This window comes from Haemaphysalis longicornis, unplaced genomic scaffold, assembly GCF_048455015.1.
Source record: "Haemaphysalis longicornis isolate Haplotype H1 unplaced genomic scaffold, Haemaphysalis longicornis Haplotype H1 scaffold_7, whole genome shotgun sequence".
Classification (NCBI taxonomy): domain Eukaryota; kingdom Metazoa; phylum Arthropoda; class Arachnida; order Ixodida; family Ixodidae; genus Haemaphysalis; species Haemaphysalis longicornis.
Genome location: NW_027526422.1, coordinates 193,093,700 through 193,116,947, shown reverse-complemented (window position 1 = coordinate 193,116,947; position 23,248 = coordinate 193,093,700). Strand labels below are relative to the sequence as shown.

Sequence of the window (23,248 nt, the reverse complement as noted above, 5' to 3'; positions counted from 1 at the left end):
GTGACAGTTTATCCGCCGCGTAATTCCCGGTAATTAGAGCTATGAAATGGCTGCTTTTTGCGCTAAACGTGTTAAAATGCCCTCCACATCCCTGTGCATCCTGCAATCGTTCGAAGAGAGCACCACATACCACGCACATATTTCAACACACAGTTTCCGCACAGCGGCGCATTACAGGTATGCCCTTCGAGGTCACTAGGGTACCAACATTTTCTGTCGCTTTAGCTGCACCGCTTTTGAATGCCAAAGATGAACAAGCAGGGCCGAAAGTGGAACCATCCACGCTACATGTCATCGTACAAGCTAATTTTGTGAAACATTTTATTCTGCATAAAATGTTCCATCTACAAATGATGCCGATTGAGGTGTCGCATATTTGCTGACTTAGATGCACTGTTCGTGCCCCGCGAAGGAGCAGCTCCTAAACTTCCGCATGGTGTGCTCTTCCCAGTGCCTGTGGCCAAGGGCACGAAGCTAGTTGGCCGAGGGCTCGGTGTCCTGCTGAGCCGCCCCGCGGAGGAAGGAGGCTCGCTCGTAGTACTTGTCGTAGATGCGCCGGATGGTGAGTATCTCGTCGACGAGCGCCTGCGTCACCATCTGCACGAAGGCCAGCAGGATGACGAAGACGAGGCAGACGCCCGTGATTATGGTGACGTTCTCGCGCACGAAGCGGTGCGCTGCGTCCAGGCAGTTTCCCGTGTACACCTGGAACCAGGCGTCGTAGTCGGTCATGTTCAGCACGTTGCGGCCGCACGACAGACTCACCACCTGCGCCAAGGGAGTAGAAGGGCCGATAAGAAAAGTCATTCAATGTTCGAATAGCTGTGCGAAAATTCCGGAATAAACTTCTAAGCAGTTTTCACATGGACTGAGCGTGGTGTCTTGCCTTTATTATCCACAGTGACCAGCGTTAGTATAGAAAGCATCTCTTCTATTTGGACAATGTCATGAAACAAATTATCAGCACATAATCGGCGTGGGAATCTTATTGGCGAGCTGGTGAAGCCCTCCCTTGGACGCTGCACAGCAGAGGAAATGGCAACTGCGCTAACTATAGCTTACTGCCACGTCCACAAATGCATATCTAGACAGCTGTAGTTCCAGTGGGCATCTGGCCGAATGGCAATCGAGGGACCGCAATTTGCCGTAACGAGACAGCAAAGGGCAAATGGTTATTTCTTTATTTGCGCACAGTATAATGGGTGCTACAACCAGTCAACCGCCCAGCGCTTGCCATAAGCCGAGCTGGCACCGTCCTCTTCGGCGATGTCTGCCTCTCCGTCTTAACCACTTCATTGCACAAAAATGTTCATGCGGTGAGACCCAGTTACACCTGAGAGATTCGATGTGCCTGCTCATTGAAAGGAATCTGCTACCCCCGTCACCATATCTTGCAAATACTACAGTCAAAACTCAGAAACCGAATATTACGAATTTATCGATCTCACGAACAAATTCGCATTCCCCGGCAGGTGCCTATACAGCTCATGCTTTTAAATAATCTAAGTAACAAAAGAGGCTCGGAGCCATTCCTTGCGATTTAACGACGTATTTGAGAAACAGACACACTTAAAAAGAATAATTTCGAATGTGTTTCATCGGGCCGTCAGAAAAAAACTAGGCATGTATTTTCGTTTTAATGGAGTTGTACGCGATGAACTCAGCAGACTCGTCTCCGCAGGCCACGGCGTACCGGCCAGCACGCTTTCCTGAACTTTGAAGGAAAAAGAAGCCATCGTCTGCACCACTTCGCGTGGAATTCCGTCAAAGAAAGAAACCTGAAGACTACCCCGCACGAGAAGTTGGTGTGGTTTACGTGGTTCAAGGATATGAGATGCAAGAACGCTCCGTTCAGCGCTGTGTTTCGCACGTCTACTGGTGTGTGGTGACTTCAGCGCAACCACGGATGGTATATTTTCACCGCGGACTTTTACCGCATTGCTAAATTATCGGCAGGCGAGCGCCGCGGCCGACGCAATTACAATAGCATGGTAGCTGCTGAGATGCGCCTCACTTTATCCATGAAATTTATTGAATCAGGTGCTTATAAGATGACAGTCCCTATTTCACTACGTTTTCGGTTTAACGAAGTAGTTGACAGTTCTTGGTGAGTTGATAAGATAGGAATTTAACTCTAGCGCATAACGTTAGATGGAAACCAACTTTACCCGTCTCATATCAACCATTGAACGAATGAAAGCTTTCAATGGCGCGAGGCTACGTCCTTCCTGAGCACCTGTTTCAAAGGGAGGTCCAGTTTTGTCCATATTTAGTAAAAAGACTGTAATGACTCGTATTTAGTCATTCCATATCGCACATCCGTCGTGCGTAGGACGGGATATACGCAAACGTCTGAACCTCGTGCCACTTTACACACTGGCGACTTTCCTGTCTTGCCTGGTGAGATAAATTAGGCTGCCCTGTGCACGCCTTGGTCATCACAATTGGTTAAGCGTAAATTCACCGCAGTTCCTACCATATAACGGGTGCTTAACGTCTTAATATGAGGTTCCCTTGAAATCTATTTTTACGGCACAGTTTCATTTAATTGATTTGGCAAGCATCAAATATATGAATATATTCGTTCCGTGCTCTGACAATAGTTGGTTTTGACATGTTCTCTCATATTCGTAGCAGGGTATCTACATACGCACAAATATTTATTTACGCACGAAGATATGTCTATATACACATGTACTTGCTAATACCCCAATGTACCTGTACCATGTACTTTGCGGGCTTTTGTCAATTTACGCAATCATATCATACGTTTGCAAGTTCTTTTTTCTTTTAACTATCGTCTCATGCTATTGTAAGGGCACGGGAAAAGGGAATGAGTGCACAAAAATGTGAACCAGAACATGCACAATCACTGTACGTAAGAATTTACGCACGCGCTGTGAGGAACAGAAATGTTTGGCAGAACTGTACCAGGCTACTACCTTTGTATATTACTCCATTACTCATTCATGTGTACCTGCTGGTTTGTCCAAATCATGGTCCCTGCACACTAGGTAAGGCACCTGGGAGGCTTAGTGCGATCGGCGCGATTTCTAAAGGGGTGAATATCGCAGTTTATGCAGGATGTCCCAGATGTCATGCACCAAGATTTTAAAAAAGAGCAGCGGCGTTACTCGAACAAAACGTAGTGCGTAATGTTTCGAGTACAGCGGACTAGCTGCCAGTTATTTCTCGTTAATAAGATTTAATCAATAACAAAGCCCCGTTCTAACCATTAAAATGACAATAAGGCATTAGCAGGTGCCCACGAGATGCATCTAACTGCGGTATTTTTGAGCGACGAACCAATTGTGTACTCATTTATTCTGTATGAAAAAGAAACCGCGCGAAATATAAAAAATACAACTTCAATTCGCCCATCGGAAAATGGATTCGGGCTTCGGATATTGGCACTTTGGATTTCGGATTTTAGAAGTGGGGATTGTGGACTTTGGTTTTACTAAGTTTTCGTGGAGAAAGCTTCGCTTTTCGACCACCTTCCCTTTAATAACGGCGCAGAACTAAGAAAAGCCAAGTTAAGCAAGTGAACACCACCAGCTCCGCTGTTTCCTCAGTCGTCACAACTCAATTGCGAAGGTAGCTAAACTTTATTGTCTCCTTTCTGCATGGGCGGTGGATACGATACATATAATTCACTTCGTTAATGCAGTTTTATCATGTTTGTAGTTTTCCTATTTATTGCTTTCTTGAATTTCCCTTCGACTAGTTATCTCCATTTGCGCTACTATACCGATAAATTGTGGGAAATATGAACATTTGCTCAAACACAGGCAGCTACACGCTTGGTTCACATTCACAATTTTTGTTGGTATTTTCCTTAGCTTTTTTAGTGCTTTCGTATTTTCTGTTCACTGTGTAGATGCGGTATATAAGAATAGCTGATGTTCGTTCGTTCAATTTTTTCCCGTTATTTTTCTCACGTTTTATTTGCTTTTTGCGGCTCCCTTCAACCAATTATCTTCACTTACCCTGGTATAGCAGTTAAACGTGTTCAGTTCGCCCATTACGCATTTTGTGTAAATCGAGGCCGCTACACCTTGAGCCAGCGGAGCGAGGGAGGGCGTGTACTCGGCCACGAATGCTACGCGCTGAGAAATGAGGGGTCTTCCTTCCGGAGGGCAGGGGGGTCTAGCGAAGCTGCCTCTCTGATTTGTTATTTTCGGGTTTATCGTATTGCGGATATGCTAAAAGGAAATACAAGGACAGTGGTTCTTTCTCTACATCAGAGACTAGGAACACACATGATTGGTGAGAGACAATGACGCTTTATTATAGTGCAGCTACGGTAACCACAGCGCTCGCTCTAGTGCGCTGCACACTGGTGGCCGCCAAAGAGCGCGTGGCGGCAGTGGTAGAGAGGAATATAAAGTGTCTCTGCAACCTGGAGCAAGCACACTCCCGTACCATACTTTCACCGACCCCCTTCAAGTCGGCGTCACCTCTAAATGCAAATGGCATCTCTGAAAACTTTTTTTTTTTCAGAGGCCATGTAAGTCGTCCTATATTAAAATTATGAAGGTACTAGGAACTTTTTATTTGTTTAGTGATTTTTCAATTTCTGAATTCATGCAGCTGAGTAAGTCGCCGCCGCCGGCGCGAGACCATGGGAACCTAGCCATACGCAACTTCGCTGTGAGAAACACTGGGCGTTAAATTGGCACTGTTAGATATTTTTTCCGTAACGATCACATTGAAGTATTGATTATGCAGTTCATATCCTTAGTTATTAGACATAATTACGAGCCTTCTCATTTGGAAATAGAGCTTTAAGAAAGCTGTCACCTCCAAACATACTCATGATTAATTTCTTTATGTCAGCACTGAAGGCGTACCCCCAAATTCGGGCGAGCATTTTAAGAGATTCTTGGGCACAAATGGTTTATCCTTGGAATGTTAGCATTAAATACCAAATAGATGAAAGCGAGATTTTAAGACTGGCATAGAACGGCATTGCATTGGAAACGAGTATGACGTAAATGCAGAAGTTCATCCGTCGGCCCAGAAGAAAGCTTTCTTTTTTGGAGGCAAAACTGCATTGCAGGCAAAACCTGTGTATATAACCTGCAGCCCTCGCGTTTTTGAGGTTTGAGACATGGAGTTGAAAAGCGTGATGGTTGGTAGCCGTGAGAGGAAAACGGCGCCAGAGCCGATTATGGCGAAACACTGCTTTGCACTTCCGACAGCTTTCACGTTGAGTGGAACGGCTCTAATTTTATTTATCCCGCCCAGCTGATTCTGTTACTAGAGTAGTGCTCCTGTGTAAAATATGCCTGTCCCCCAGCCCGGCCTCGCCATCTTTTCTTCTTTTAATTTGAACGAGGTTGCGGCCTACAGGTGTGTATACTTCCCCATCCACAATGCTCGCTTTTTGTTCTCGAGTGATGTTGCAGTACTTACGTTTCTGTTGTTGCCCAAGCTGACAAAGGCTTTCCTTCAGGCAACGTTTTGTGACATGTTGTTTCTGCCACATTAGGTAGCATTCCGATCTCGCATTAGTGCAGTTTTTTGTCTTTAAGTGACAGCGGCTGCCTATTTTCGAGGTGCTTCAGTGCCTGAGCGTTTCCTTTTGTGTTGATGAGGTAGCTAGTTCCTTTCCTTAAGTTTCGACTGTGTTCAGGTGGAGACGAAAACCAAAAAAAAACGCCATGTGTCCAGTTTTCGGCTCAGATCAGAGGTTGACACGGGCTCTTAAACAATACGTCTATTTCTCTTGCGGCCTGTCTTATAGCCCAGTGTTAGCTGCGGTGTGTGGACCTCCGAGTGACAGGAGAAATTTACTGTTCGTGACTTGAAGGCGGTTTTTGAACGTGCACAGTCTCATACTCTTACTGCTTTCTTCCCCGTTCGCAAGAGCGCATAAATAATAACTTGATTGATTGATTGATTGTAGGGTTTAACGCGCCGACGCAACGCAGGCGATGAGGCGCGCCGTAGTGGAGGGCTCCGGATTAATTTTGACCACCTGGGGATCTTTATCGTGCGCCGAAATCTCGTACACACGGGCGTTTATGCTTTTCGCCTCCATCAGAAAAGCGGCCGCCGCGGCCGGGAATCGACCCCGCGACCTCGTGCTCAGCAGCGCAACGCCTTAGCCACTGAGCCACCGCGGCGGGTGCATAAATAATAACTAAGAAGTTAACTCTAACAGGACACCATTTAGGCAAGAAATCACGGTGGACCCGTGAACAGACAACCCACCTGACGTAGTAATATCGTGTTAGCAGCTCCTGACTAATGAATAATGCTCACCTGGTCGGTGGTGTTCCGCTTACAGCAAGAGAATGGCACCGAACAACGCTCGCTGCTCGGGTTCGTGCGAGAACAGTTGAAGTACATGTTGGCGTTCCAGTCGCGGAAGCTGAGCCTGGAAATGCCACAGCATCGCATTCCCACCTGCGGTGATCGTGAAAAGCGAAGCCATGATTGCATGGCATTGCACCCGCCACCTATAGTACGCGGGTAGCAAGCGTGGTATTTTTTCAGCGTTACAACACGAAGGTTAATGAGCGAAGGTTGAAGAGTCTCGAGGTAAATTTCGTTCACACCGACTTTTTAGCCATGCTGCTATTTTTGGACTGCCAATTTTAGCTCGGCACACTTACTTACTTTTTAACCAAATACGCCCGTGATAAAGAATAAGTCAACGCTGACAAAAATGTTTACCTCCTAAATTACATCATCCAGTGCTCTGTACGGAGTGACTTTGTCAAGAATTGGTGGCTGTATATTTACATACGAGCAGTTCTAGTTCTGGCCGTATTGCTGCGTTTAAGTTTTTACATTAAAAATATTTTTCATGGAGCTGAATAGTCACTGTTTAATTGCACTAAGTTTCTTTTAGCTGCAAACACTTGAAAAGAAGCCTTACGATTCCTAGCAACATATTCGCATCTATTGCGGTGGAAAAGAAACAATCAATTAGAGTCGCTAGTTCCTTCACTTCATTTAACAGTTAAGTGCAAATAAACTTTTATTATCATTTAATGCAACAAAAGTGGGCGTTTTACAACGTACATCGCTGAATTGACTTAAATATACGACGGCGAGGATGCTTACCGGATAGGCATTCGATTCATTAGGCGGTTTGTAACTTACTACGCGTAAAATAGTTTGATCATTACACAGGAATTTGCCTTAAAAGGAATTATCATCCTCCCTAATAGTCTGGTGGCTCATTAAAAAGTCGTCATTACGTGCTTAGCCCAGAAGGCAGAAAATTATGGGATGCCTAAGCATTTTCAATCCATGCGTTCTACCTGTGCATCAGGCGGTGAACCTGAACGTTAAGGGTATTTTTTTGTCAACTTTTAACTGCGTGACGTAGAGTCTAGTAGAACTGCAAATGTACAAGGGAGAAAACAATCTCGCCGAGTTCTTGTAATTTCTTGTAAATTTTAATAGCGCATCTACAGCCACAAGTGTACGGCGCTGCCCTAGTTGCCCTGTTACACAGATGGCGCGATGTCTGTAATTTTGCTGTTCTTAACAGGCGCAACGAATTTCGATAGTTTACTTGGTGACGTCACCACGGAAAATCGAAAAGCGAACTCGGTGCACGGCCTGCAAGGCAGCCATCGTACGAAGAGAGAAAGAAGATAGACAACGATATTTGTCTAAAGTGTTCTATTAAGGATGTATAACCTATATCTGTATAACCTAGTATACAGATTTTTGTCATTATATAACTTATTGATGTTTGCATTAATCTTGACGTATCGGTTATTAGCCATGTCTACTGTTACCTGAAGCAATGTTGCACCGTGACAGCGTGAGTTGGGAGCTAATTGCTCCTTTGATGCCCCATGCCACCGTCAGAATTTTTAGGCATTCGTATTGAGCCACCAGCTACAATCGCTTCTTGGTGAAACGCAAGGAGTTGTGAAAATGTCTCCGCATTGTAGACGGCTCTGAAAAAATCTTGTTGGCATGCATTCTGCTTTGGCTGCGAATAATCTTCCTGCTCTTTAACCCACACGAAATCTAAAAGAAAACTCCCACCTCCCCTCACGGGAACACCTGTGTAGATGCGACGCATAGGGGGTTCACGTTGCAGCGATGGACAGCGGAGGAACGGCGCTGGAACGATGGAGCGGAGCGGCGCAGGCACCGCGTTTTATAGCGCGCATAACGGTGAGGGGACGCGCCGGCGCCAGTGCGCCTGCCGCGCCTATGACGCAACACAATCCAACACAATCCACTTTAATCCAATAAAATCCAAATCCAATCCAATCCAAGCCAAGCCAAGCCAAGCCAAGCCAAGTTAATCCATTCGAATCCAATCCAATGCCCCTCGCGCGAGAGTGTTCGCTATCGGATAGGAAGGGGGGGGGGGAGCGGCGGAGAGCGCAGCTAACGCGGCGAGGAGAATGGGGAGGGGCGGACGCCGACAACAACGCCGACGCCAGATGCAGGGACAAGGCGAGTGAATGAGATGCAGTCGCATCTAATAGTTCCTTCTATCCAGAGCAGGGGAAGCATTGCTTATGGCGTATACACCGTAAAAAACCGACGAAGTCGCCAACGACCACGACTCATCTCTTTGTTTTGTGATAAATGTCTCTTTTATGATAACCTCTGTTTCAATAGTGAAGCAAGTAGGACAACTAACTAGCTGTTTTGTCAGTCATGCGTTGAAGAACAGGCTGCACGAGAGTTTGTCGCCAGGAACGTAGTGTCAATCAACGTTTTACGTATAATACCCTGAAAAACACGAGCTGAATGTTGGGCGCAATGCGATGATTTCTGAGTCAAAAATGAAAATCTGACAACTATATGGCGGCGTCACAACGAACAGGGGGCATGTACCCTTTTCTATTTCAAAGTTCCCCCAAAAAGCATCCGCCGTAACCAAGCTCAGAGTATATGACCAACCTGGATGCTATCCATGAGGCTCTGGAAGTCCGAGGAGTCACGGTAGTGGACGATGACGTCGATGGAGAAGGTCTCGGCGAGGAGCTTCTTGATCTGCGACGGCAGGAAGAATACGACGAGGCCCGCGATCAGGTTCAGCAGCAGCAGGGCGGTGATGAAGGAAGAGTAGACGTTCAGCAGGCACGTGTTTTCTCGGAGCGCACCCACGCAGCCGCAGAAGGTCAGTGACATGGTGACCAGGCCGAACAGCATCACAGTGAGCTCCATCTTGATCAGGAACGTACTGGCAGAAAAAGAAACGAGAATGATAAAATACTGGTCGCAACCTCAATCGCGTCAATATATATGGACAGTATTTATCAGATGTCTCCAGCCTTGAGGAACAGGAATAAACAAAAGTACACGCATCAGCCCTTAAACGCGATATAGTTAGCCAGCCCTGTCTCAACATTCACAAAATCCACCGGTAGGGGATGACCTGAATTCATTCACCATGAGTTGACCAGGTGATGGTTGCGCCGGGCATGTGCACGGGGTTTTGTGGGAAGAAAGTGTGAGCAACCTTAGCCACAATTTTAAAAGATTATACTAAAAAATTTTGGTTAGTCTGCCTACACCCCTGTCGTCCAAAAGTCAGAAGAAATAACGCATAAAAATGAAGCATATGCATACTCAAGACCGTTCGAAAGTACTAAAACTGCTGCCCCATTTGATTCATGTTCCGATTTTGCAGCGCAAAGAAAACGTCTGGCATATTTGAGACCAAAAATTGCCGTAGCTTGCATTAGTGGTGGAAGCTGCGCCTTGAACTACTCGTCAGTACGTTCATTAAAAAGCGGTACTGCCGACGTCAGCCAGTGCTCCACAACGATACCAAAACTCAACTTCATTGTTAGTTGATTGATTCTGGGCTTAACGCACCGACGCTTCACAGGCAATGAGGCGAGCCGTAGTGGAGGGCTCCAGGTTAATTTCGAGCACCTGGGGATCTTTAATGTGCGCTGAAATGTCGAACACACGGGCGTTTTACTTTTTCGCCTCCATCAAAAAAGCTGCCGCCACGGCCGGAAATCGAACCCGCGTCCTCTTGCTCAGCCTCTAAATGCCTGCGTTAGCGCTTGTACCTGTCTTCTGTGCCCGCTTTTTTGTGCGTGAAGATCAACGTTATGCAATATGGACTAGCCCGAACGCAAGCCCTGCTTTATGTCCGCCAGAGATCACCAACAACAGCTTCGCCATTCGAGTCTTGCGCGTGAGTGCAGCTTCCCTGATTTTTTTAATGCCAACGGACCAAGCTCAAGCTTAAGGAGCTGTGCTTTTAAAACGGCTCAGGGTTAACACGTCTAAACCTAGTTATCGTGAGCGAAAGGTCCGTTTGGCAGAGACTATTTACAGAGTTTCATATAAATTAGGCTTGTAAATGCGACAGTACGTTCTTTGCGCATGGTGGTGTCCGTGAAGCGTGCTCACACACGACGAGATGGAAAAACAAAGCGCTGGCGACCCCGTTAAACGTTGACCTAGTGACGTGCTACCCCAACGACAGGCACCGAGCAAGCTCAGATGCGACGCCTCTCCGAAAAGGATCACGGGCGTGACGTCCCACCAGCCACATTTGGGCTCAAGTTGCTGAAGGTCATTGCTACGCGACGGATGACCTCAGGAGGCATGCCGCAGTAGAGGTATCACTCTAAAAAATAAGGTGCCCTCGTACTAAACCTTTTACTCGTGCTCCCGTGACAAAGGACTGGATGCCATTGTAGTTTCCGTATGGGGGAAGCTATTGCACTTTCTGTCCAAAACAGGAAAAGAGTACTGACGCCAATGACGATGTGTGTTGCCGTCCCGAACGTTCATACTTTCTGCATTGCGTGCTTTCATTCCTGCTCCTATGTTTCATCATTTCCGTCATTATGATTCAGTGATGGGTAGTTTTGTTGGCACGTCGAATAACAGATGAATGTTCATCGCATTACACCGGGAAGGTGCCTATGGCTAACGGTCCTTGAAATTTTTGTGTGTGATCGAGCCCCCTGAGCGCCCTCTGCAGTCCTTCTAAGCTCCTGCATGCCTTGCTTTCTTTGGCCCTGGCCGGGTGGCGGGTGCGTCGCACGTGTATGTATTTTATAACTAGAATAAGGAACACAAGCCTTTGTTCTCCAAATGGATTTTTGCGATTCTTGTCCTTTAGTGATACGAAGAACGCGTACACCGCGGAGGAACGTTACCTTCATCTAGTTTCTGTGGCACCTTTACGCCGGACTCGAGCACAACCTGCGATGTCAGAAATTTGGAAGTTTGCAGGACGGGTAGAACCTCTGTTTGAAGGGGCGGTGGTACGATTCTCCATTACCACGTTGGGAGCTCCTCCCTTTCTTCAACATTCTTCGTCACCTCAGCTTTGCTAGTCATACTGCTTGAAACACCGGAATAAACCATGATTTTTTGTTCAATTCTGGGCTACAGCCCATAATGTAAAAGGCGAAAGCTTTAAGTCATTCCTTGTGGACTACAGTGTATATATGTACTGTAGCGTTTCAAGTTGTGACGATAAGTTTATTTTAATGGGAGAATGAACGCTTCTGTCAAAAGCCTGTCAAAGACGATAGATAGAACTCCCACAGGGTCTGCTGATAATTATCAGGCTCTCTGAGGGGGTTGAGAACCTTGAATCTTCACACACCTTCCACTCTTCGGAGTTCGGGCCTCTCATATCTCACAGGATGGGCTTTTGCGCTTCTTGCATCTCTACAGCGCTGCTAAAAGCGCCGCCTCGCCTGCGTTCAGAAGAGCAAGCTAGGCAGTGCAAATTGTCGGCACTGTAAACTTTGGTTCACAACTCGCAGCCAACATATATTGACGCCTGCTCTTTTTGCAGCATTACGATTGTCCTACTGCTGTTTGATCTTCAAACAGAAGCTCAAATAATTCAGTAGGCATACTCGAATAACCTACTTGAATGTTTCAGAGTGGCAACAGACAAAAATCCGCGCACTAAGATGCCGAGGTTGCGTACCTGTAGAAGCTGTAAGAGGATGCTGCGGGCGTGGCCTCTCCTCCTCCTGCCCAGGTGTCCAGGTAGGCGTATGTGCCCACGAGGAGGATGATAAGGCCGACTACCCATATGAGCAGGTTCATCACCAGGAGCGGGTAGCGCACGTACGGGTGCACGTCCAGCATCACCGTCGGCTCTGAAGTCACCCCGCCTCCTTCGCTGGTCCCCAGCGTCGCCTTCCGGCCTGACGGTGCACCCGCTGCGCACAGAAAAAGTTTCTTTTTGGCGAATGCTGTCTTAGCACTCTTGCTGCAATTTTGTAAGTGCAGACCACTTTAGGCGCTCGCCTTGTCGTCCTAGCGCACTCGCTCGACCCAAGTATATACAGCATCAAGGCGGCGTCCCCGGGTAACGCTGTTGTTCGCGGCGTACCCCAGAGGCTGCGAAAGCCAAGCGGTTTATACGTATAGCCATGAGCTTTATAAACTCGTAAAATGCTAGCGCTTTTCATACATCTTTCCGTTGTTTTGTGTAAAGAAAAATATAAGTACATTTAAGGAAAAATATAAGTAATTAACCGGCAGCGCCCGCGTTCCTTTAGTTAAGGACGCCCGTTGGGTTGGATTTTGCGTTAGTAAACGCAAAATGAGGCAGTGCAACGCCGGAAGCGGATAACGGCGGTACAGCTCGTTATGGCGAATCACTCCTCTGCACTTCCGACAGCATTTACATTGAGTGGAACGGCTTTAATTTTTTTGTTTCTCTAAGGCACCGTAACGAAAGAAAACGACTAATTGTTTTATTATTGTATATAATGAGTCAGGGGTTTTCTTGCGAGGTTGAATAATGACCCCGAATTTTTTCAGCAAAGCTTTTTACCTCTACCAGCCAACGGTTCTTTCGTGACGTGCGGGACAAGAAACTCCCAACCCGGCTGCGGAGAGGAGGCCGCTTTTCACTAACAGAGCACAGTGTAGATGGGGCGGCGAATTTACCCAGCGTTCCCGTGCACTGACACGGGCGGGTGCATTGGCGCGACCCGGTTTTCTCGTCTCCGATAGCGACGGTTGTTTTGGGCCTGTTTAGGCACAGCTTCGTTTCCATTGCGCGCTTCCTTCACACGGCTTACTTAAATTGTACGACAGCACCTCCTCGGTTATCCGGACGCGACGGATAGTGGTTGTTCGGCAAAGATACGTTAAAGATTGGTTGGCAGGACACAAAAAAATGCAGAGACCACATACAAACATCTGGCCGCTAAACAAACACTATCTTTTGCGCTCTGCTTGCCACTAAAGGGACTACATTTTGTAAACTGGTAAATACCAACTCGGTTGTGTTTTAACACGTATTACAAAAGGCCAAACGAGCAAATAGATCTGATAAATAGCGATTTTCTAATCGCTATTTATCAGATTCATCAGATCCATCAGATCCATCAGATCAGCAGTAAAAACAAACAATAAATAAACAAACCCATACATGGTTCGCGGCATTACCCCCATCTAAGAGTGCATCGACCCGATGCTAAAAAAAAGACAGTCCCAACAAACAGCAACAAAAAGTCCGTCATCTTGCATAGTAAGGTTTCAAGCGAACCACGTGGACGACTTCGGGCCGCGTGCGTCGTCGTGATGTTCCGGAATCACCATCGGGGATCACCTCATAGATAAGTTTGCCGACACGTCGTAGAATCTGGTAGGGTCCGAAATACCGTCGCAGAATTCTCACTTAGTCCGGGTTGACGGATGGGACTCCAAACCCACACACGACCCCCAGGGTGGTACTCGGCGTCTCGGCGTCGGAGGTTGTAGCGCCCAGTATTTACCAGCTGCTGGTCCGTTGTACGAACTCGAGCCAGCTAGCGGGCCTCCTCCGCACGCTGAAGGTATCCTTGGACGTCGGCGTTGAGTTCGTCGTTTTCTACGTGCGGAATCATGGCGTCGAGCATCGTAGTCGGCCGGTTTCCGTAGACAAGCTCGAACGGCGTCATCTGCGTAGTTTCCTGGAAAGCCGTGTAGTACGCAAAGGTGACATACGGGAGCACTTCGTCCCAAGTCTCATGTTCAATTTCGACGTACATTGACAGCATATCCGCGATTATCTTGTTCAGGCGTTCCGTCAGTCCGTTAGTTTGGGGGTGGTACGCCGTCGTTCTTCGGTGATCCGTATTACTGTAGCGTAATATCCCTTGCATTAGCTCCGCAGTAAAGGCCGTTCCGCGGTCCGGTATTAGGACTTCCGGGGCTCCATGTCGCAGCACAACTTAGCTTATTAAGAACTTTGCGACTTCTTGTGCAGTCCCCCTCGAAAGAGCGGCGGTCTCTGCGTAGTACGTCATGTAGTCTGTCGCTACAACAATCCACTTGCTCTCGGACCGGAATGTAGGGAACGGGCCCAGAAGGTCCATTCCAATCTGTTGGAAGGGCCTAGATGGGACGCCGATCGGCTGCAGAAGTCCGGCGGGTCTCGTCGGTGGCGTTTTTCGTCGCTGGCAGTCACGACAGCTTCGGACGTAGTGGGTGACGTCGGATGTAAGGCGGGGCCAGTAGTACTTCATCTTGAGTTTCCCAATTGTGCGAGCTGTGCTTAGATGTTCGGAATACGTGTCGTCGTGGCACGCTTTCAAAAGTTCGTCACGAAGATCTGCCGGGATGACAAGAAGATAATTCGCTCTCCTTCCGGGGATGAAATTCTTCACGAGGATGTAGTTTTTCAGGCTGAATGCAGGTAAGTTGCGTTCGAAGCCCTGGGCATGGCGACGTTGCATCCTTAGAGGTAGTCGATCATGACGCGTAGATCGGGGTCGGTGCGCTGCTGGGCGGCCAGGTCGCTCTCAGTCACGACTCCGAAGAACGCAGTGTCTTCATCGGAGTCTTGTGGTGGTGGGTCGACGGGGGCACGGGACAGGCAGTCGGCGTCGGAGTGTTTCCTCCCAGATTTATAGACTACTGTAACGTGGAATTCTTGCAGGCGCAAGCTCAACCTACCAAGACAACCTGAGGGGTCCTTCAAATTGGCGAGCCAACACAGCGCGTGGTGGTCTGTCGCAACCTTGAATGGTCTTCCAGCCACGTGTGGGCGAAATTTCCAAATGGCCCATATAATCGCGAGGCACTCTTTCTCAGAGGCTGAGTAGTTTCTTTCTTCCTTGGACAGACCACGGCTGGCATAGGCGATTACTTTCTGGCTCCCGCTTTGCTTTTGTACGAGGACAGCACCCAAGCCTATATCACTGGCGTCCGTGTGAATTTCCGTTTCGGCGTTTTCGTCGAAATGCGCCAGCACAGGCGGGCTTTGCAGGCATTGTTGCAGCTCGCAGAAGGCTGTTTCTTGGGAATTTTCCCAGCTGAAAGGAATGCTATCTTTCGCCAAGCATGTGAGTGGCTCTGCAATGCAAGCGAAGTTTGCGACGAAGCGCCTGTAGTATGCGCATAGTCCGAGAAATCTACGCACGCCCTTCTTATCTGTCGGTCTTGGAAAGTTCGCTATGGCGGAAGTTTTCGCCAGATCAGGCCGGACTCCCGCGCCGTTGACGACATGGCCCAAAAACGTGAGTTCCTCGTAGGCTAAGCGGCACTTTTCAGGCTTCAGCGTTAACCCCGACGTACGGATGGCCTCGAGTACAAACTGCAACCTTGCAAGGTGTTCGTGGAAAGTCCGGGAGAATACCACAATATCGTTGAGGTATACGAGGCAGGTGTGCCACTTCAGGCCAGCTAGCACCGTGTCCATGACTCGTTGAAACGTTGCTGGCGCCGTGCACAACCCGAACGGCATCACCTTGAACTCGTATAGGCCGTCCGGGGTTATAAATGCAGTCTTCTCTCGGTCTCTCTTGTCCACTTCAATTTGCCAGTGGCCGGTCTTCAGATCCATCGATGAGAAGTGCTTCGCGTTTCAGAGGTGGTCGAGGGCGTCGTGGATTCGGGGGAGGGGGTACACGTCCTTTTTGGTGATTTTTTTCAGTCGCCGGTAGCCAAAGGAAAACCTTATGTGCTGTCTTTTTTCTTCAGGAGTACGACCGGCGCAACCCAGGGGCTTTTCGATGGCTGTATAATGTCGTCGCTGAGCATGTCGTCGACCTGAGTCCGGATGGCTTCCCGCTTGTGTGAAGAGACGCGGTACGGTGAGTGTCGGGTAGGTCGGGCTCCATTTTCGGTTATTATTCGGTGCTTCGCTAGAGGTGTTTGACGTAGTTCTGAGTGCGACGAAAAACACTCTCTGTAGCAATGCAGCAAATCCAATAATTTCTTCCGTTCTTCTTGCGGTAGCGCCGGATTCACATCGAAGGGATTCGGAAGGTTCATGGTATCTTCGGGTGCGCGTTCAAAGTCGGCAACCGCGATAACATCACTTGCTTCTTGCGTTTCTTCGAGGAACGCAATTGCAGCGCCCCTGTTTAAATGCTGGTATTCCTCGGTGAAATTAGTGACCAAAACTTGGGATTGGCGTTGCGTACAGCCCGCAATGCCTCTTGCAACGGAGACACCGCAGTCGAGGAGCAACCTTTGGTCACTCTTTACGATAGCGTCGACGTGAGGAACAGCATCTTCACAGTACACGGTGATCATCAAGCTTGTGCGCGGCGGCAGTGTGACATGATTTTCGGCGACCCTTAAAGCAGCACGGTGTTCGGCGTTTGGTTCCGGCGTCATGGAGTGATCGGAGGAAAAAGTTATGGACTTGGTCTATAGATCAATTATTGTGCCGTTGTCCGTCAAAAAGTCCACTCCAAGAATTACGTCGCGGAGCAGTTAGGCAAAATGACGAACGCCGCAGGGTACGTTGTGCCGCCATAGCCTATGGTAACGCGCGATGTGCACGTTCCACTTGGCGTCACGAGGTGGCCTCCTGCTATGCGAATGTGCGGACCGTCCCATGTGGTCATAACATTTATCAGATTAGACGCAAAAGGTCCGCTCATGACTGAGTAGTCGGCTCCCGTGTTTGTGAGGGCGACTACTTCAAAGCCGTCGATGGACTGCTGAACGTCGGACGCTGCCTTCTTCGAGTTCCGGGTGCGTCGTGGCGTCGTATCTCGGCTTCTGCATGTTGACGGTCGGGCACTGTGCGTCGTGGTCTTCGTTGTATTCTCATCGGCAGGTTCGGTCATGTCGGGTACGCGTCGCGCCCTTTTGCTGTCGTCGTGGTCGGGAGTCACGTCAGGGTTAGATTGGGTCGTCGGGGTAGGGGCATGTCGTAAATCAGGGTCTTCAGCAAATCGCTGCGTCGTTGGAGGGTTTTCATTTTTGCGCCGTTGTACAACATTACATCCCGAAGTTGCTGCTTTAAGTTTCCCTCGCGTGGGCTGGGGGACCTTCCACGTGCGAAATCAGCATTGCTACGACGGTTGGGCGACTGGTATGGGTAGGGCAACGGCGATCGGTTGAAGCGGGCTGGTGCACGGTTGGTGTTGGACAGGTATTCGTCTATCTCAGTAGGGCGCTGGCCGGGTCGGGGGCGTGGGGCGTCGACGGAGAAACCACGCAGTCCGAGTCTCCTGTACGGGCAGCGACGATAGATGTGATCGGCCTCTCCGCAGTGGTAGCACAGCGGACGATTATTGGCGGTTCGCCATACGTCCGTCTTCCTCGGCGCGTGGTTTTGGCCTGCAGGGGAACGGGCGGGCGACAGTGGACGGCGGTACGGTGGGACTTCTTGATGACGGGTTAAAGCAGGCCGGGGTCGTCGAACAGCCGCGGAGTAGATCATAGCTTGAGGCTCACGTGGTACTTCGGAAGGCGTAGAAGTCCCCAAAGCGAGTTGAATTTCTTCCCGGATCACGTCGCTCACAGAGGTGACTTGGGGTTGCAGCGTTGTTGGGAAGAGGTTGCGCAGTTCTTCCCTGACGACAGCGCGGTTTGTCTCACGTAGTGTGTCAGAGCTAAGGGCCCCGGCATCGATCGTGTCCGCAACTAGCGCAATGATGGGACGGTCGTACTGCCTCGTGCGAATTCCCAACGTCTTCTCCATGGCGGCTGTCTCGGACGCGATTTCGGTCACCGATTTGGGGGGGGGGCGGGGGTTGCGGACAAGGAAAGCAAAAAGTTATTGCTTTACTCCTTGAATCAGAAACCTCAGTTTCGTTTATTGTGTGATAACCGGGTCCGCGCGACGAAATAGTCGCTTCATGTCCTCAACAAAGGTTACGACTCCTTCGTTCGGGTGTTGCGTTCGAGTTTCCTGTGAAAGCGCAGCTCGTTCTTTTCTTACAACGGTCGTGAAGGTCTTAAGGAACTCGCTTTTGAATTGCGTCCAGTCGGTCAAGGCGCTCTCGTGGTTCTCGAACCAAGTTCGAGCTGCATCCTCCAAGTAAAAGAAAACATGCCGGAAGGTTTCGTCATCGTCCCATCTGTTGAAGCTTCGCACGTGCTCCAGCTTCTCCAACCATTCCTCCGGGTCTTCAGCGGGGGCTCTTCGGAATGTTGGCGGTTCCCGGGGCTGCTGCAGCAGGATTGGCGACGTTGGGTCTTGCCCCATGGTGGTGGTTGCAACATTCGTTGTCTTGGGTCTTTCTGGCAGGAGGTCGAACTCGGGCGGCAATCCTTGCAGTCGGAGGCTGGCTCTAGTTGGACTGGGCTGGCGGCTTCCAGAGGTCGTCATAAAGGGTGCGTATCCCGCACCTTCACCAGATGTCACGAACCCAGAGACGACGCAGTTGTCTTGAAGGAAACCACGTTTATTGGAGCGAACGTGTGCTCCCCTAACAACTCAAATAATACACGGGCGGCGAAGCAGCAGACAGCAAAGTGACATACTCAAGCTAGCGTCGGAGTTCGAATGCCGCGGCGTCTGCTCTGCAAGCTTTTATCTTTCGGCGCGAGTGTTTCTGGAACCGTAGATTCACATCCAGAACATTGTAAATCACAGAAGATTATTCTGGGCTAGTGATGTCAGGGCGAAACAGTCTGCTTATCTGAATGTGATAGCCCCTGCAGCATAAAAGTAAAGAATGGAAGACGCGCTTCGTTTAAAACGCAGATAACACAGCCGGGCGTGGTCCGGCAGTAAAAACAAACAATAAATAAACAAACCCATACATGGTTCGCGGCAATATACCTTTCACTGTAATGACGCAAACACCCAACTGTCCTATATTTGAAACGATTCGCCAAGTGGAACGATGCCAATACTAAGTCTGCTTCTGATGTGTCCCTCATGGTTTGGACCAGCACTGACGGCCTGACCAAGATGGTTATGCGCAGCCACTTTTTCCACTATTTCCTCGCCTAGGTTTAAGAAAAGGCTTTCGACATGTCTGTTAATAATATTATATATTTATCCTCAGTTATGCTTCACCATACCGCCAAACTTTCCGAGTGCAGTTCCTCAAAGATTCTTCAAGGGTCCTTCTCGCTTTGCTGAACAAAATGATGTAGTGAACAATTTTCTAGTTGCGCATATATCCTTCATTTACTCGTGTCCCAAACTTCTAGCAATCATGCTTCCTAAATAAATGTCTAAGCTTTACAAGTGGTTCAAAATTTGAGGCAGTTGCACGTTCGCTGCTATATGTGGTATACCCGTCTATGCCGACTTGCAGACTGAACCACGACTGCCTGATCAAATTGCACCCACCTGTAAAGTTTCATGTGTCCTTGCTTCTAGCTTCTTGGGCTTGCGCTTCCAGCTTTACAAGGTTTTACCGTTTACCAAAATACAATTCGCTCAGTCGTGTGCATCAGCAGATTTTCCCTTAACTCTGTGGCTAGGCTATGTACAGGAAGGAATTTACGTGGCGTATTAGCAATCGGTACACGGCCAGTGACGTTCAGCATATGATTGCTAATATAAACATTGGTGTAAACTACTTACTGAATAAAACAAACACTCAAAGAAAGAAGAAAGTTACTTCTCTACCACAACACAATACTTCGCTGCTCACGTATCCCCTGCAGCGAGAAGAGAAACTAGGTCATTTTGAACGCATGATGCGTTTGAGCGCTTGCGAGGAACGTTCTTACATTTTCTCTTCACTCATCTTTCCACGCGCTGGTCAGTAAGCATGCCCTCATTTGTTGAAAGGAAAGGGATGAAGAATGCATTTTTTCCTTCTTCGAACTTCTCGGTCCACTCCATACTCTCCCTGCTGCCGTTTAGGGTTGTCTATTGTACGTAAAATCTGCAAGCGCGCTGTAGAAATGTGCTCGCAGGACAAGACTGTGATCGACAAGATTCCTTGAGCAAACTACAACGTCTTTTAAAGGGAAGCTTTTTACTCCTAAGGGATGGCGACAGTCTCGTCACCAAGACGCACTGAGGGAAAGCCCACTTTGCGCAATGGTTTTCATAAAAGGATGATGATCATAAACGAAGGCACACATCAAGAAAAAAAACGCTTCCCAGGATTAGTATCAAACCTGCGTCGCTCGCAATATTACGCCGATGTGTTTCCGATTGCCTTATTCCAACACGGTTGGAGCAGTTTGGAACCAGGCACGTAAAGCCAGAAGAAAAAGTTGAAACGCCCCTTCGTATAGCAACATCGGTGGTTGAAACGGCAAGCTTTCACGGGAACTGGCGAGAGATAATGGCGAAAGCACACTCAAAGCCGCCGCGATGAAACCGAACGTGCCAAGGATCAAAGTACACCACCCCAACAACTGCGGATGAAGCCCCCGTAAGAAGCTAAGAATTTCAACGATAGGCTTTGCTACACAAAGGGGAGTGGAACTTTTTTCCTGTTGCTTAGATTTGCGCAATCGCCTTACCTGCTGCTGGAGCCTCGCAGAGTGCTTTCTGTTCCTGGCTTCGAGATGCCGGCACAGCGGTGGGCTTTCTAGGCGGCAAGAAGTATTTACCCCAGGAATAAGGTGAACCCTTGGTGACGGGCTTGTTCGCGGAACTGACCGCTCTGCTGGCCGCCGCAGGTTCCGGAGGCGGTGCCGAAGCATGGGAACTATGCGGCACTGCCTCTGTCGCAGCCGTCCCAGCAGCCTGGCTTATGTGCGCCTGATGAAGCTGCGCTCTCTCGGTCGGTTCCTTGGGCCTGGGCTCCTGGCTAGGCATCGTTTCTGGCTTCAGTTCCGGCTTGGCTGTTTGGCTCTGTTGTGCCTTCAACGACGCGCTTTCGTGTTTTGCCGCTGCTTCCGAGAGTAATAAATCTGGCGGATGTAACAGGGCTTTCGGAAAACCATCCGCCCGCGGCTTGACTTCAGCCTGGTCCGCAGAGTGCACCGTCGGTGAAATCTGCAGTTGAGAAGAAAGAATAAAAGATAACGTAAAGTCAGTCCGGGAACATCAGTCATTAGGACGGCAATGCGGTCTACAGCCACTGTGTGAGTGCGGTTGTCTCCAGGTGACGCATAAGATGGGCGAAGTCTTCCCGTTGGGTTGCTAGAGGCGTATTGGGGAATAGAAGATCTTTCATGCCACCTTTCCCTACCTCTTAGCACTCGGCTCCATCCCTTCACTCCCCTCTACGTCCCCTCCCGCGCACAGGGTTGTACGCAGGTGAGCTCCCTGCCTAGCTTAAAATATCGCCAGTGCACTTCGTTTCATTTTCAGTCAAACCAGACGCAAAACACTGCAGCTTAGTCCAAGTATTGTCTCCATTCGATCTCTGCGCCTGGCTACGTCTTTGATGTCTCGCTGTATTGACATTTTCCCAGCCATAGTGAGAACTAAGGGTGGTTGAAAACCTTACTCTAGCCGAGGCTGAAGGCTCGCGCGAGCGGGCAGGTGAAGGTAGCTCTCATGCGCTTCATTGCTTTGTTCACAAGGATCCTTAGGTGCCAACAGGAATTCCCTTTTTGGCGAGCCCTCAAATTATTGTCTTCTCCCATCCGTGTGGATGATTTCTTCCCCAACAAAATTGAGAATACATCAATCTGCTTTGACGTCATGCACAATGTGGATCATACATTCGTCGTAATTGCTCCAAATCGTTATGATGGAAAGTCATGTGGTGGAAAGGAGTTGCGGAAGGTCATGTGGAATCTGTTCTGTGTCTCCAAAAAGAGAACAACAACAAGAACAAAAAAACTCAACGACCAAGCTTTCAGTTTCTTCCCAAGTAAATTCCCAATCAATCGGACTAAAAACTGCAAGCGCGAATTTTGAGGAATTTCCTTTCGCTTCATAATCATCATCATCAGCCTATTTAGCTTCATTGCGGTACGAATGCCTCTCCCACTGACATTCTCTCGCTCTTCTCGGGAGTTACCCAAGCCCATTTCTTGAGTCCCAATTTTCTTATTTCGTCCCTCCATTCAGTCAGTTAATGGCCTTCCCCTTATTCTAGACTCGTGTTTCGGTGTATCCGCTCCATCATCCTGCTAGTACACCCGTTGTCATCTTGTCTCACTACGTTGAGGTGGGAACATTGGGGTAACAAAGCTTCTATACCTACTGTCGTACTAGCTGAGTACTTCGATGGTGCCAAAGGTGTAGATAAGCGGGTAATGAGTTTTTGCAAATAAGATTGCTTTTTCCATAGAGTTTAAAAATCACAGATCCATAAGCCTGCTCTCTGCTAGCTACAATAAAAATTACAGACCCATCAGACTGCTTTCAGTTGCCTACTAGTTATTTACAAAGCCTATTATAAATCGCTTAAGCTCGAAATTAGTCCTTTTACAGCCACGAGAACATGCCAATTTTAGGAAACGCTTCTCAACTTTAGGCCACCAACTCGCTATCCACCTGGTAATAGGGAAATGCTCAGCGTAAAATTCACCGATGTACATTGCATTTTTAGACAATGAAAAAACATTTGACCCAGCGCCCACTATATACTACAGATAGACAGGACCTATACTGCTCCATCACATAACTGGTTATCTAGTTTGTTAAGAATCAAGGTGTCCGGCAACTGGCCACAATTTCTCCGCAATTACGTACAGCCTGCCTTGAGGCAATGTTCAGAAAGCTTCAGTTGAGGACAACAGGGGTGCGAATAAATGGGGAATATTTGACCAACCTAATGTTCGCAGACGATGTTATCGTGGGCAGTCAAAGGTGTTCGAAAATGCACAGCATGATTCGCTGCTGAACACCGCCATCATGACGCATATGTGATAGCCTTGATCAACAGGCTCGACACCCCGCCCATCAGCTCCCTCTTGGTGAAAACCGGTCGTCCCAGAGAGGTGGAGTAGGCGGCAATAGCGCTAGGGCTGTCACACAAGCCGACCCGCGATTATAATCTCAGATTTTGAAACGGCTGTTCCAAATTTCGCTCGCGGCCTTATTTCGCTACTCGCCCTCAAAATTCTGGCTCAAATTCCGCAACCTCCTCGGTAGACCTAATTCGGACTCCGGCTCATGCCGGCCTCGGGGGAAATGATATAGCCCACGTCGTCACTCGAGCACTTGCAATCCGAGCGGGCCCCAGCCTAGTTCTCTACCATGGGGCCA

At 48.7% G+C, this 23,248-nt stretch overlaps 1 protein-coding gene across 1 annotated transcript; it reads right to left on the bottom strand.

Moving 5' to 3' along the window:
• Positions 1-361: 361 nt before the first annotated feature.
• LOC144145663 (tetraspanin-33-like) lies at positions 362-21,052 on the bottom strand. The gene is made up of 5 exons (XM_077677331.1): positions 20,602-21,052; positions 11,909-12,146; positions 8,893-9,175; positions 6,271-6,414; positions 362-768 (listed from the first exon to the last, which is right to left on the bottom strand). The coding sequence occupies exons 1-5, from the start codon at positions 20,897-20,899 to the stop codon at positions 475-477; spliced, it is 1,257 nt and encodes a 418-aa protein (XP_077533457.1). The 5' UTR covers positions 20,900-21,052; the 3' UTR covers positions 362-474.
• Positions 21,053-23,248: the final 2,196 nt, after the last annotated feature.